The sequence below is a fragment of the Hippocampus guttulatus genome, chromosome 7 (genome assembly GCF_054856545.1).
Source record: "Hippocampus guttulatus isolate MCC_2025c chromosome 7, RoL_Hgut_1.0, whole genome shotgun sequence".
NCBI lineage: Eukaryota > Metazoa > Chordata > Actinopteri > Syngnathiformes > Syngnathidae > Hippocampus > Hippocampus guttulatus.
Window position 1 is genome coordinate 19,341,290 of NC_141267.1, and position 13,209 is coordinate 19,354,498.

Below are 13,209 nucleotides of genomic sequence, written 5' to 3' on the forward strand. Positions count from 1 at the left end.
AATTACAGGTATCAAAATGTTCCCTTAGGTATGAGGGTGGCCGCAGAATGACAAGGGGTGGTGGCCATGGCCACCCCTGAACACCCTCTTGCTCCGCTCCTGTATTTATTTTACCAGAAACTAAAAACCTTATGAGACCGAGGTCGCATTTTCAAGAGTGGACTGGCCAAGATGGCAGAGCAAAATTCATGTCATAACAATACACTGTAAATTTATGGATTTGATGATCTGGATTAGGACTCGCGAGTATCCCGGATCTCGTGGTAGACCTCCCGTAGACAAAGAGAGATTTACTGTACTTTACTCTGAATGGTGATGTGTGAAGTTTTGAGTAAACGGGCTTACTGGGTTGATGACACTAAGTATGAACATTGAAAAAAAAAACAGGAACCCTTTCAAATGTATATTGAGAAAACACTACAAATAACTATTTAAAAAGTAAGTTAAAAATGTTTCATTTATACACTATTTTTATTATAAAAAAAATGGAAAAGCCTATTGGGTCATGTGCGCATGCTCGCGTGTATAAGGGGCGGGTCTTCGCTCTTCAATAAAATTGTGTCCTTAGAAGGAAACTTTGAACAACTTTGTTTTTTTCAATGTTTTTCTTTGACACAAATAAACCTTTTCTGTGACGTGACGATAGGGCACAATGACAAATCTGCCTGACATTTCTCAACACACAACCGAGTAAGTCGTCGTTGCAATCCTCCGAGAACCAGGGGACGGAGAGCGAGGTGCGCGCGCCGCCGTGGCGCCTTGGCAGGTTCCGCGGAGGCGTCTCGCCGGGCGGCGCATTCCGGGAGCTTCCCGGAGGAGTCGTCAGAGGATATGGAGATGTTACGCCGCTCGTCCGTGTTCGCCGCCGAGGTGTTTGATCGCTCGCCTACCGACAAGGAGCTGGTGTCCCAGGCCAAGGCGCTCTGCCGGGACTACATCCAATCGAGGCTGGGCCGCGTAGGCATCGGTTGGTCCAAGCCCGAGCAGCTCGCCTCTTCTTGGGGGACGCACGGTGACGTGTCGGCGGTTCTCCTATGGTTGGGTGAGCGCCACATCCGAACCCGTTAACGCACGGAGTAGGATTAACTACCGTAACATGTCGAATCGAATGATAATCCCACTGAACCGAACTGTATGGAATTATACCATTTTATAATTGTTACATCCTTGACTTGTATTGTATCCCATGCATCGAGAATCATATTGAATCGTCTTGAGGAGCAATACATAGCTCGAATGAATTGTATATACTGTATTTCATTAATTTTATTGGGGGAAATTTTGATTCTCCCCAAGGCTGATTTATGTAACGAAAATTAACAAAACAAAAATTGAAGAAACATGTTCATCATTGAAAATAAAACCAAAACTGCTTAAAAAATGAATACTGTACTAAGTGGTATTAGGTATGAAACGAACTAAAACTAACTTTATAGTTAAACTGTCCTTCGTTTTTACCTTTATCGATTAATATTGTACGTGAGCTTTGATATTGTGGATTCGAACAGAAGAAAGAAAGTCAAACACTTGTTTGAGAATTGGCTTACAAATACTTGACTATGCAATACTTTGTGACTTTTTTTACATCTTGCACTCGACAAATATTCAAGGTTAGCTCCAGGATTTTTTTTTCAAAAGGGAGCTTGACTGATACATGAGGGGATGGGAAAATAATTTAATATGTATATTTTTTAATAAATATCAAATAAACTAAATAAAACACTCATACTAAAACTCATGAAAACAAAGCATTTTTGAAAACATAAAAACCAATACATACCAGCAAACTTCCTTCAAAAACTAATTATAACTAGCTGAATTTACAATCCAAAAATCCAAACGAAATTAAAAACAAATGTGTTACTTGGGTTGAAATAAATTTCGCATGGTGTCCTGTTTGTGTTTGAGGTGATGAGCTGGAGTATCTGCGTCCCAGCGTTTATCGCAACGTGGCTCGGCAACTCAACATCACAGTAGCCTCGGAGAGCGTGGTGACAGACGCCTTCCTTGCCGTGGCGTCCGACATCTTCTCCACAGGTGAGCCCGCAGTTCAAGAGTGTCTGGTTGGTGCAGGGTTTATTTAAAAAAATATATTCTCATTCAAATTTTGTTTCTTGTACACTTCACTGTTGCCACTGGCAAAGAATGGCAATCTGGGATTAAAACGATACACGTCACGTACACAGGATAGTTTCTGAATTTATCACGCTGCAAACGCGCATCCCATGCATGCCTCCGCCTCGGGTCTCTACTCAGGTAGGCAGTGATTTCCTTTTCACTAACTCTTGCATCTACTTTATTTTTCTGTTTCCTTCAAGTTAGGGGCCGTTATGTCTGTTGTTCATCATGCCACGAGCGCGTGTGCATGAGTGCATGCGTGTATGTGTGCGTGTGTGTGTGCGTGCGCGCGCGTGCGCGCGTGTGTGTGTATGCGTGCACGTGCTGTATCGCGTCGATCGCGGTGAAAAAAGTCTGAGCACCCCCGGATTAGTGGTTTGCACGTCTGCCTCACAGTTCTGAGGTTCCAGGTTTGAAATCTGGCTCCGGCCTACCTGTGGCTTCATGTTTCGTTTCTCACAAAAATATGGTTTTGGGGAAGTGGTGATGACATGAAGAGGAAGTTGTTATCAGTCAATGTTCCGATAATGAAGCACTGTGTTCAAAGTGCACATTAAAAAGATTTTACATGTACTTTTTGGGGGATAATACCTCTGTCCATTTTTAATGAACAATTCAGCCTACTAGCTACTGTAGTTTGCTGTTGATCAAAAGGTGGTACTTGTTAAGAGTTTTTGGAGGTTGTACTTGGTGTAAAATGAACTACCGATCTATCTTAGCAAGGCCATGGTGAATTGTTTGCACATGATCAAACTCAAAGGCAAAACTTTGGACTTTTTCCTCTTTTCTCCAAATGTTTCTGTCTTAAAAAGTTGCACAGCGGCGCAGCTGTAAAAGTGGTGTCATCCTGCACTTTACACCCCTGGAAGATAAACACAGAGTCAAGTGTGTTTATAGGAAGTGGAGATAGACGGCAAGCCGAAGTTGGGATGTCTAAACGGTACAAATATGGTCGATAGAGGTTTCTGTAAAATGAGAATCACACTGAGCTCTTATTTGCCCCGCCGCCCCTTCTCAATGGGACATTGTAATCCCGCTCATCCAGCCGAAAAAATGCACACGAAGGCATTTCTTCCACTCTAAAAAAACTCTTCTGCTCTCAGCTGTGAAGAAAAATAGAAACCGTCTTTGCGTTTGGGGAGGCTACTTCCTGGCTCCTGCAAGTTAATGGGACTGCTCCATTTTTCACTTGAGGTCATTTAGTGATCCATTTTTGTGTGTGTGTGGGGGGGGGGTGCGGATTTTGCAAACTCAGACCTCTCAGTTCATTCTAGTGCACTTTTCCTAGTCGGAAGTTGGATAAATCCAACTTCTCACCTTCCTCGAACGCAGCCTCAGACTCTCAACTCATCTCAACTGTATACATAGAGCGCTTTAAAACAACCACCGCTGTATACAAAGTACAAATAAATTAATAACAAAGACAGTGGAACGCACAAAAACAGTCAAACTAAGTGTGTGTGTGTGTGTGTGTGTGTGTGTTTCCAGGTGTGACGTGGGGGAAGATTGTGTCTTTGTACGCGGTGGCTGGCTCCCTTGCCGTGGACTGCGTTCGCCACGGCCATCCCGCCATGGTTCATACCATTGTGGACTGCATGGGGGAGTTTGTCCGCAAAAGTCTCTCCACGTGGTTGAAACGCAGAGGAGGTTGGGTAAGTGCACAGACACACGCGCGCAAACATTCATGTTGACTTTGACTGTAAAGTAGGGTTTCAAACGAGGATTACGGTTTCAAATGAGGCTTTTTAAGTTTACGTTAGGGCTTCAAAATGGTGCTTCACATCCGGATAGTTCCCTGGCATGAGTTTCAAGTTAGGGTTTGAAGCCTGAATTAAGTTTTGTGAAAGTAGGGTTTTGAGTCAGAGTTAGGGTTGAAAAGTAGGGTTTCAAGTGTGGTATTGTATGGCTTTATTTGTTCTTCTTGCTCTTCTTGTTTAGGCCGACCTGACTAAATGTGTGGTGAACACAGAGGTTGGTTTGCGTTCCCACTGGTTGGTGTTATCGCTGTGCACTTTTGGACACTACGTCAAGGCTATGATGCTCTACCTGCTTAGGGACAAGTGACCCCGGTTCATGATGCCCCTCCAAGCCCCGAAACATACAAACACAATTATCCATTCAGTCAAAAAAGTCCACGCGTGCACTTTCCATGTGTCATGTTGTTCATTTCTATGTCAGTTAAGGTGACCACCACCCTGAAATAAACACAACCACTAGAAATAATGCTACATGGCTGACTGTAAATACAGTGTTTCCTCGCTACTTTGTGGGTCGCTTGTTGCAGGTTCACGCTTATCGCGGAATTTCAATTGTGACCGTGACCATGTACCTCTAATTCTGTCTTTTTGCCTTTTTTTTTTTTTTTTTTTTTACAACAAACGAGGCCATGAAAATTAGCTTGTCGGGAAGGAGCTGTGTAGATTGTTCGTTATGGCTTAGTAGAGGCGTAAATCTCCCCCAAAATAAAATGTTAAAAGTAATTAAAAGTATAAAAAGTCAGACTTTACCTTGTGGAAATTCACTTATTGTGGGGGGGACTTGAAACATGTCACCCAGGAAAAGTGAAGGAACGCTATAAGGCCATCGGTTGTGTTTACAATCATTTGCACTGAGTCACCCACTAACTGCACCTTATTAACTGTTTTATTGTTTCTTAATTATTAAAGCACAGGTGATATAAAGTGTGCATTTTTGAACTTTTATTTTTTTTTAGCTTTTCACGAAACTGCTTATTATGCTCAAGAATGATAAAAAGGATGTGGTAATCCTTTTCTGTGTTCTCGTGTCAATTTGATCCATAGATGAGCACTTTTCACTTTATCGCGCCTATGTTTTATTTCATACATTCCGAATATTGGCCTAGAAATGTTGATACTGTCAAATGAGTCGTTAATAAATGATTATTTCATTCCTGACACGCTGTACTTGTATGATCTTATTTTGTGGAGTACGACTATGTAGTGCTGTTTTGAAACGGATTTGGGTAAATAAACTAAGAAAAGAAAGAAAGAAAGAAAAGAAAAAAAAGTCTAACAGGAATATATCTCCTCAATTTATGAAGATACATTGCCTGGACCAATATGGCGACGTTCAAACGGTTACGTCCGTTCCATCAGGCGGCACATAAAAAGAAAAAAATCACGACATCGACACCAAAGGGTTACATTATTTGCACAATAATACATGATTTCATAATCATACTAAAATACACATACCGAGGACAGTACGAATAAAAAAATTGACACGGTCAGAACTCGGAAGTCACGGAATTACAGCGCCGTCTTGCGTCCCATGGTATTTTCGCACGTATACGTCATCAGTTTTTGATTTGTCGAAGCAGGCCATATATCAAATACTATTGGCTATACTGACAATCGTCCCGCCTTTTCCCAACTTCCGCACTAAAACTCTCTCGCTATTGGTCGAGCTGGCGCCAGACTGGCTCGAAAACAACAAACAAGTCTAGCACAGGAACAGCTCGTCGGGATGGACGCAGGTAAGGCGAGACTTTGGGGCAAAAATTACGCCAGAACGTTAAATCTTGTCAAAACAACACAATAACATGTAAACAACGAAAGTCCACCTCGGGCGACAGTCGGCTTGGGTTGCCAACCGAACGCAGAAGCGACATTCCGTTGGAGCTTCGCTGGCGTTAGCCCATCTAGAGTGATGACCAAAGCTAACTGCTAAATTACGCCACCCTGTTGTTTTGTTTTAATGTTGTTATTGTTTTTTCCTTATTCTTTGAAGTTTTACATTGTGTGTCGAAGCCATTTGTACTTTGTATGCACGATTTGATAAGTTCCTCGTGCTTGTATTGGTAATGCTATAATTTGAGTGTTTGCTCAGTCATCATTCCCAAAAGGTGACTGACAACTCACACATTGTAAAAAGCTAGTTGCTAAATAGCGTCCCTTTTGCCTGGGAATTGATAAATGACAGCTCGTTTTAAATATTTTAAATACTGTTAGACGTAAAATAAGTCTGAGAAAAGCTCAAAATAGGATCATTCCAAAAGTATCTGAGTGGTCGGGGGTGTCCCAGGATGGATATGGTACGATCTTGTCTGACGTCACCCGAAGACAGTGAACAAGACAGTAGCTCCCTAGCTAACATACAAACTCTTACAAATGTATATTAAATGTACTAAAGATATCGCTTTTGTTTGAGGGATTTATTTCAAATGTTTTTCAACCCCCCATATCAATTCTAATTGGTGCATGGTGATTTAGACAGTGTTTTTTGAGACACCTAATCTAGCCAAAATGGAGCAGTTCCCCCGTCCTAGAATATAAAATGGTACAGTCCTGTTGTCTTCCATCATTATAGTTGAAAAGTGTGGGCTATTTTGTTTGAAGAAGACATCTGGGAACTCTTAATTTGTGCTGACAAACATATGTTTTCCTCACTCAACAGCAACGTTGACATACGACACGCTTCGCTTTGGCGAGTTTGAGGATTTCCCCGAGACCTCTGACCCTGTGTGGATTTTAGGGAGAGAATATAACGCGCTCACAGGTATTGCTATTGTTATATTTGAGCATAGACTTGCTTTATTTTTGTAGTTAACGTGTTACTGGTCTTCCTTATAATATTTTTTTTTTGTTCAGCATTTCTACACGCTTGAGGCACCTTTGCTAGTTTGTTGCGTCAATCCACCATCTCTTTATTTCATTAGACGTCCATATTGTTGCCAAAACTCATCACTGGTGATTAATTGGACAGCAATAACAAAAGAAAGAGCAGCACAATGACCACTGAACTGAAGCAAAAAAAAAAAAAAGTGACTCGATGTGTTGTTTGCCCAACAGAGAAAGATGACATCCTATCAGACGTCACCTCACGACTTTGGTTGACGTACAGAAAAAACTTCCCCCCTATAGGTGAGTGCCATGGACGCCGACTGAACTTTTTTTTGGTTTGTTTTTACTTTGCCGAAGAAAGACGAAGAAAAAGTGTGACACCATATGCATTTTTTCAGGGGGCACGGGGCCCACGTCGGACACGGGCTGGGGCTGCATGCTGCGGTGCGGGCAGATGATCCTGGGCGAGGCGCTCACGTGCCGGCACTTGGGCAGAGGTAGCGTATGGAGGATATCCGTATATTAAGACGCGTCCCAGTGCTTGTAATGGTTTCCTCCGGGGCAGACTGGCGATGGTCGTCAGGGCTCAAGCAAAGAGAGGAGTATGTTAGCATCCTCAACGCCTTCATCGACAAGAAGGACAGTTACTACTCCATACATCAAATCGGTGAGTGGCGGCCACCTCGTACCACCTCCTCTCCGGCCGGCTGCAGGCACTTGGCTTATTCTTTGGCTTTGTGGAATGAATCCCGCAGCCCAAATGGGAGTTGGCGAGGGCAAGCCCATAGGACAGTGGTATGGACCAAACACAGTCGCACAGGTTCTCAAGTGAGTATCTTCTCGACATTAACGGTCTTCCAAACGGCAGCGCGGGCGGTTAGCGGTTAGCACGTCGCCCGTCCGTTGTTTGTCTTTGGCCAGGAAGCTGGCGGCGTTCGACACGTGGAGCAGGTTGGTGGTGCATGTGGCCATGGACAACACGGTGGTCATCGAGGAGATCAGTGAGTGGCCGTCGATCGGTCGCGCCAAGATGCCAAGAGCGGTGACGAGCGGTCGCGGTGTCCATCGCAGAGCGTCTGTGCATGCCCTGGTTGGATGCGTGCGGCGATTCGGCGGCGGCGGCGCCCGGCGAACTGAACGGCTGCGCGGAGGGCGCCTGCGCTCTCCCGGGGGACGATGTGGAACTTTGGAGGCCGCTCGTTCTCCTCATACCGCTCAGGCTGGGACTCAGCGATATCAACGACGCCTACATACAAACGCTCAAGGTGACGCTCGCGTGGCGCTGCTTTCATCGAGGCAACGCATCGGGCTTGAAAAGTGTACGGGCAAAAGTAGCGGAACACCTACAGGAAGTTGAAAAGCGATACAAAAGCGGAATTTGGATCAAAGTAGTGTGACAACCACAGGGAGGTTGAGAAGTTGCGAAAACTAGCGATTAGACAAAAGTATTGGGACGGGAAGTTGAACTCATTCACTCCCAAAGACGTTTTTAAACGTCTTTTCAGACTTGGTTCAGAATTGGCTGGTACTGAATGAGTTAAAAGGTGAGCGCAAGGGTATTGGAAAACACTCAACAAGCTGAAGTTTAAAAAAGTATTGGAGAACTCGCAGGGGAGTAGAAAATATGGGCAAAAGTTTAGGGACACCCACCAGAAATTGAAAACATTTGAGGAAAAGTGCGGGGAATCAACAGGAAGTTGATTAGTGTGCACAAAAGCTCTTGAAGCTCTTGGCAGCAAGTTGATCAGATGTGCAAAAGTATTGGAACGGTTGAAAGGCATCATTTTATGGCAGGTTAATCCACATCTTTTTTTTTTTCAACTTCCTCGAGGCGTCCCAGGATTTTTACCCAGCATGACAACACGTGTTGTTGTGCTTCCGCAGCAATGCTTCATGCTGCCTCAGTCGCTGGGCGTCATTGGCGGGAAACCAAACAGCGCTCACTACTTCATCGGTTATGTCGGTACGTCCCCCCCCCCCCCCCCCCCCCCCCGATTTGACCTCTTGTCCGGCATCCGCCATTTTGTTCACCTCTCGTGCTTCGCCGCCCTCCAGGCGAGGAGCTGATCTACTTGGACCCTCACACCACGCAGCCCGCCGTGGACCCCTGCGACGACGGCCACGTGCCCGACGACACGTACCATTGCCAGCACCCGCCCTGCCGCATGCACATCTGCGAACTGGACCCGTCCATCGCCGCCGTAAGGAATCCGTCCCCCACGCCACCGGCAGCCATTTTGTGCCGGATCGCCTTGGTAAAAAGGAACCCGTGTTCTCGTGTCCCGCCAGGGTTTCTTCTGCAGAACGGAGGACGACTTTGACGACTGGTGCATGCGCATAAGGAGGGTAAGTACTCAAATGTTTCGATCGGGGACACCCACAGGAATTGAACATTTGTATTCCTCCCTCCTTTTCAAATCTGTACGATGTCATTTTAACATTTTACTGCAGTTGTCGTGCCACCAAGGAGGCTTACCCATGTTTGAGCTGGTGGACAGTCAGCCGTCGCACATGGTCAGCGTGGACGCACTCAACCTTACTCCTGGTAAAACGCTGAAAACGTTTTGTGTCACATTTGACTTTTAAAACTGACGGGACGTTTTTTTTTTGTATGTGCCATTTCCTTCTTCGATATATCTCTCCAAGAAAATACGATTCGCTACAAATCGATATAGTGTACTTCTAAGTGCAACGGTTTGATTCGGTTCAATTTGATGCACTCACATTTTTTTGGGGGGTTATACCGCTAGGAAAACACGCAATTTTTTTTTTTTTAACTTTTACGACATTATTCGTGTCTTATAATAAAATTCATTATTGTGAATACAATTTTAAGTCTGTATTTTGTGTTTCTTAGACTTCTCTGACTCGGACCGCCTGGAGCGCTTCTTTGACTCTGAAGACGAGGAATTTGAGATCCTTTCCTTGTGAGGAATGCGCTGACAGTCCAACGCGGTTTGATACGGAAACCAACAAACAAAAAAAAGAAAGAAAGAAGATTCTCTCGTTTTTTTTCCACGCGCCAAGTGGTGGGAAAAAGCCGCAATCCAGCTTGGGAACGCCCTGTCCCCACGAAAGGCTGGATGGGACTCGTGTGCGCGTCCTCACCTTCAAACGTGTTTCTGTGGGAGTCTTAACTGCGTCACTAACTAACGTTGAGAAAGGAGAGCAGAACGGTGCCTTGCCCTCCCTTAACTTCAATCCCCCAGCCCTCAAGCCTGAGTCCATCCCCTAACCCGCTTCAGCTAGCGTGACCACGCAGTGAAAAAAAATAATCCTTGCCCACTAGATTTATTTATTTACTCACCACCATACACGGCTCTCAAAAGCGAAGGGAACTCAGGTAGGCTACATGTCTAGATTGAATGACCGCGGAACTTTTTTCACGTGCATTACTGGACTAATAAATTTCCAAGCAGGTCCGCTTAGATGCCTCTCTGTGACTCCTTCAGGCTCTACTGGTTGTGCTACACATTGCTAACAGAGACTGGAAGAGTCACAGAAAGGCATAGAAGTGGTTGGCCTTAGAATTTAATTTCCACAACTGGGTGGAAGTCCTGTCAAAGGTGCATTTTCGGTTAATCCTGAAATTTGACCCAAATTAAGTAATTTGGGGGGGGGGGGGGGTTGTGGTGTATGTATACACACACACACAGATGAGGGGGAAGAGAGTAATAAACTGGTAAGATTTCAAACCATGTCTCAAGTGACTTGAGTGTGCGTCATCTTCAAGGGATCGTCTTGCCGTGACGATCCATTTTTACGATGGATTGAAATGGACGATTTCGTGAAACATCAGAAAATGACAACTTTATTTTTAGTCATTCAACTTCTACTCATATGATGCGATGCAAAGGCTTCAAGACAAAATGAGAGTTTATCATAAGAATAAAGCTTGAGTCATCCACTTGTGAGGAAAAAGTCAGACTACTTAGACCATTTCCCAACGGTTGGCGGAGAAGAGAAGATGCACCGTGTGGTCCTCCAGCTCGCTCTTCTTCTCCAGGTACGCACTTATCAGCTTTCCGATTGTGCTTCTGTCCGCCAAGAACCAAGCACGAACATAAAACACTTTCTTAAGTACTTTAAGCATCATTGGTTCAGCCCGAAATGCGATTACTTTTCCTGATTTTTTTTCAATGGGACAGTGGTGACAATATTTGAGAGGAGTTAAAACATTCCTGAGAACTGTCGTGTGTTACTACCACATTTGCACCTCGCGGATAAATGCACCTTTTGGTCTATGAAGGGGTCAGAGAATGTCACATCTGAAGACTGACCATACATTCGAAACAATACATTCTCTTGACACCAGATGTTTCTATCCCAAAATAATTGACGTAAAGCATAAAAAAAAAGTTCATTTTTTAAAGAAATGCAGAGGTTTTAATGTCAATACCAGGCAGTTTCTAAATATAGTTTGAAAAGAAATCTACAGTTCACCAATTTTACGAATGCGTGCATCGGAAACGCAAATAGAGTTGGGTTAGGTTGGAAGGAGCAGAACTGTGCAGGCTACGTAAGCTAGCCGAAGTTCGTGTCGGGACTCACCGGGAAACCTCATCATCTCCGCCGGGTATCCGCTCTGCTCCAGCGCCTGGACAAGCTTCTTGCACTGGGTGGTCTTGCCAGCTTTGTCTACCCGCTCCAAGACGATGAGCGCGCCTCGCTTGGCCGCCATGCCGGCAGACAAAACGCTGGACGTAGCTCGAGAGCTCTTCCCGCGCCCCCCAGGGTTTCTTCTGCAGAACAGAGGACGACTTTGACGACTGGTGCATGCGCATAAGGAGGGTAAGTACTCAAATGTTTCGATCGGGACACCCACAGGAATTGAACATTTTTATTCCTTCCGCCTTGTTTTACAATTGCACACCGATGCGGAATTCCATTCATCATACATACACACACAGGCACACGCATGCATAAATGACACAGAATTAAATTTTTTTAATGAGGTGCAATTCATTGAGTATCCGCTAGGGGACACTGTTATGACCAGAGAAGAAGACAACAGCAGCCTAGTTTGTAAAGTGTAGGCAGGGATTACATTTAGATTTTATATGCACGTGTAAATGGTTTAAGACTTCAGTTCTTTATAAATCTTGTTTAATCATAAAGTGCATTACTATATTTTTCAATACTTGTTAAAGTTTGTACAATCAATAGGATCAGTTGCAATGCATACACGTGAATGATAAAAGTAAATTGCACATTTGTTGAAGGAAATGTAAGGTGCTTCATGAAATGTTTTGTAAAAGATACGTTCATTAAATTTCAACATTTTCCAAACGTTCTTGTGCTTCTTTATACCAAAACAAAGGAAAGACATATTGTTTTGGTTGTTTATGGCAAAGTATGGTATCATTTTAATGGTCCGGCCCACTTGACATCTATCGAGGCCGTATGTGGCCCACCATGTGAAATGAGTTTGACACCAGTGATGTATAGTAAGGCGTTTTAAGCCGAAAAAAACAACCATGTACAGAAAGGCGTTTTTAGCCGAAAAAAACGACCATGTATAGAAAGGCGTTTTTAGCGAAAAAAACGACCATGTATAGTAAGGCGTTTTTGGATAAAATTTTTAGCCGAAAAAAACGACCATGTACAGTAAGGCGTTATTTATCGAAAAAAAAAGACCATGTATAGTAAGGAGTTATTTATCGGAAAAAAAACCACCATGTATAGAAAGGCGTTTTGAGCCGAAAAAAAACGACCATGTATAGTAAGGCGTTTTTAGCCCAAAAAATGACCATGTATAGTGGGGCATTTTTGGACGAAATTTTTAGCCGAAAAAAACGACCATGTACAGTAAGGCGTTTTTAGCCGAAAAAAACGACCATGTATAGTAAGGCGTTTTTAGCCCAAAAAACGACCATGTATAGTAAGGCGTTTTTAGCCGAAAAAAATGACCATGTATAGTAAGGCGTTTTTAGCCGAAAAAAATGACCATGTATAGTAAGGCGTTTTTAGCCGAAAAAAACGACCATGTATAGAAAGGCGTTTTTAGCCGAAAAAAAAGACCATGTATAGTAAGGCGTTATTTACCGAAAAAAAACGACCATGTATTGTAAGGCGTTTTTAGCCGAAAAAAACGACCATGTAAGGCGTTTTACGCCGAAAAAAACTACCATGTATAGAAAGGCGTTTTACGCCGAAAAAAAGAGACCATGTATAGTAAGGCGTTTTTCGCCGAAAAAAACGACATGTATAGTAAGGCGTTTTTCAACAAAAGAAAAATAACCATGTATAGTAAGGCGTTTTTAGCCGAAAAAAACAACCATGTATAGTAAGGCGTTTTTAGCCGAAAAAAACTACCATGTATAGAAAGGCGTTTTACGCCGAAAAAAAGAGACCATGTATAGTAAGGCGTTTTTAGCCGAAAAAAAAGACCATGTATAGTAAGGCGTTATTTACCGAAAAAAAACGACCATGTATTGTAAGGCGTTTTTAGCCGAAAAAAACGACCATGTATAGTAAGGCGTTTTACGCCGAAAAAAACTACCATGTA

General features: G+C 43.6%; 2 protein-coding genes and 1 long non-coding RNA gene across 3 annotated transcripts; 2 read left to right on the forward strand and 1 right to left on the reverse strand.

Moving 5' to 3' along the window:
• The first annotated feature begins 533 nt into the window (after window positions 1-533).
• On the forward strand, window positions 534-5,033 carry boka (BCL2 family apoptosis regulator BOK a). Its single transcript, XM_086115130.1, has 4 exons — window positions 534-1,042; window positions 1,909-2,037; window positions 3,607-3,770; window positions 4,057-5,033. The coding sequence occupies exons 1-4, from the start codon at window positions 832-834 to the stop codon at window positions 4,180-4,182; spliced, it is 630 nt and encodes a 209-aa protein (XP_085971256.1). The 5' UTR covers window positions 534-831; the 3' UTR covers window positions 4,183-5,033.
• Window positions 5,034-5,535: 502 nt separating this feature from the next.
• atg4b (autophagy related 4B, cysteine peptidase) lies at window positions 5,536-10,332 on the forward strand. The gene is made up of 13 exons (XM_086115869.1): window positions 5,536-5,614; window positions 6,535-6,636; window positions 6,930-7,001; window positions 7,100-7,198; window positions 7,267-7,368; window positions 7,457-7,529; window positions 7,623-7,702; window positions 7,773-7,966; window positions 8,586-8,664; window positions 8,757-8,902; window positions 8,991-9,047; window positions 9,153-9,246; window positions 9,559-10,332. Exons 1-13 carry the CDS (start codon window positions 5,605-5,607, stop codon window positions 9,630-9,632), a joined length of 1,182 nt encoding a protein of 393 aa, XP_085971995.1. The 5' UTR covers window positions 5,536-5,604; the 3' UTR covers window positions 9,633-10,332.
• Window positions 10,333-10,484: 152 nt separating this feature from the next.
• On the reverse strand, window positions 10,485-11,632 carry LOC147202910 (uncharacterized). The gene is made up of 3 exons (XR_015101403.1): window positions 11,527-11,632; window positions 11,253-11,443; window positions 10,485-10,738 (listed from the first exon to the last, which is right to left on the reverse strand). It is a non-coding gene; the product is annotated as an uncharacterized LOC147202910 (long non-coding RNA).
• Window positions 11,633-13,209: the final 1,577 nt, after the last annotated feature.

Bases quoted from the DNA above. Each gene is read 5' to 3' on its own strand.
- boka (XM_086115130.1), top strand. From the start codon at position 832: ATGGAGATGTTACGCCGCTCGTCCGTGTTCGCCGCCGAGGTGTTTGAT. The intron at 1,043-1,908 runs GTGAGCGCCACA...TTTGTGTTTGAG, and splicing joins GGCGGTTCTCCTATGGTTGG to GTGATGAGCTGGAGTATCTG. The intron at 2,038-3,606 runs GTGAGCCCGCAG...GTGTGTTTCCAG, and splicing joins GTCCGACATCTTCTCCACAG to GTGTGACGTGGGGGAAGATT.
- atg4b (XM_086115869.1), top strand. The intron at 8,665-8,756 runs GTACGTCCCCCC...GCCGCCCTCCAG, and splicing joins CTACTTCATCGGTTATGTCG to GCGAGGAGCTGATCTACTTG. The intron at 8,903-8,990 runs GTAAGGAATCCG...GTGTCCCGCCAG, and splicing joins TGGACCCGTCCATCGCCGCC to GGTTTCTTCTGCAGAACGGA.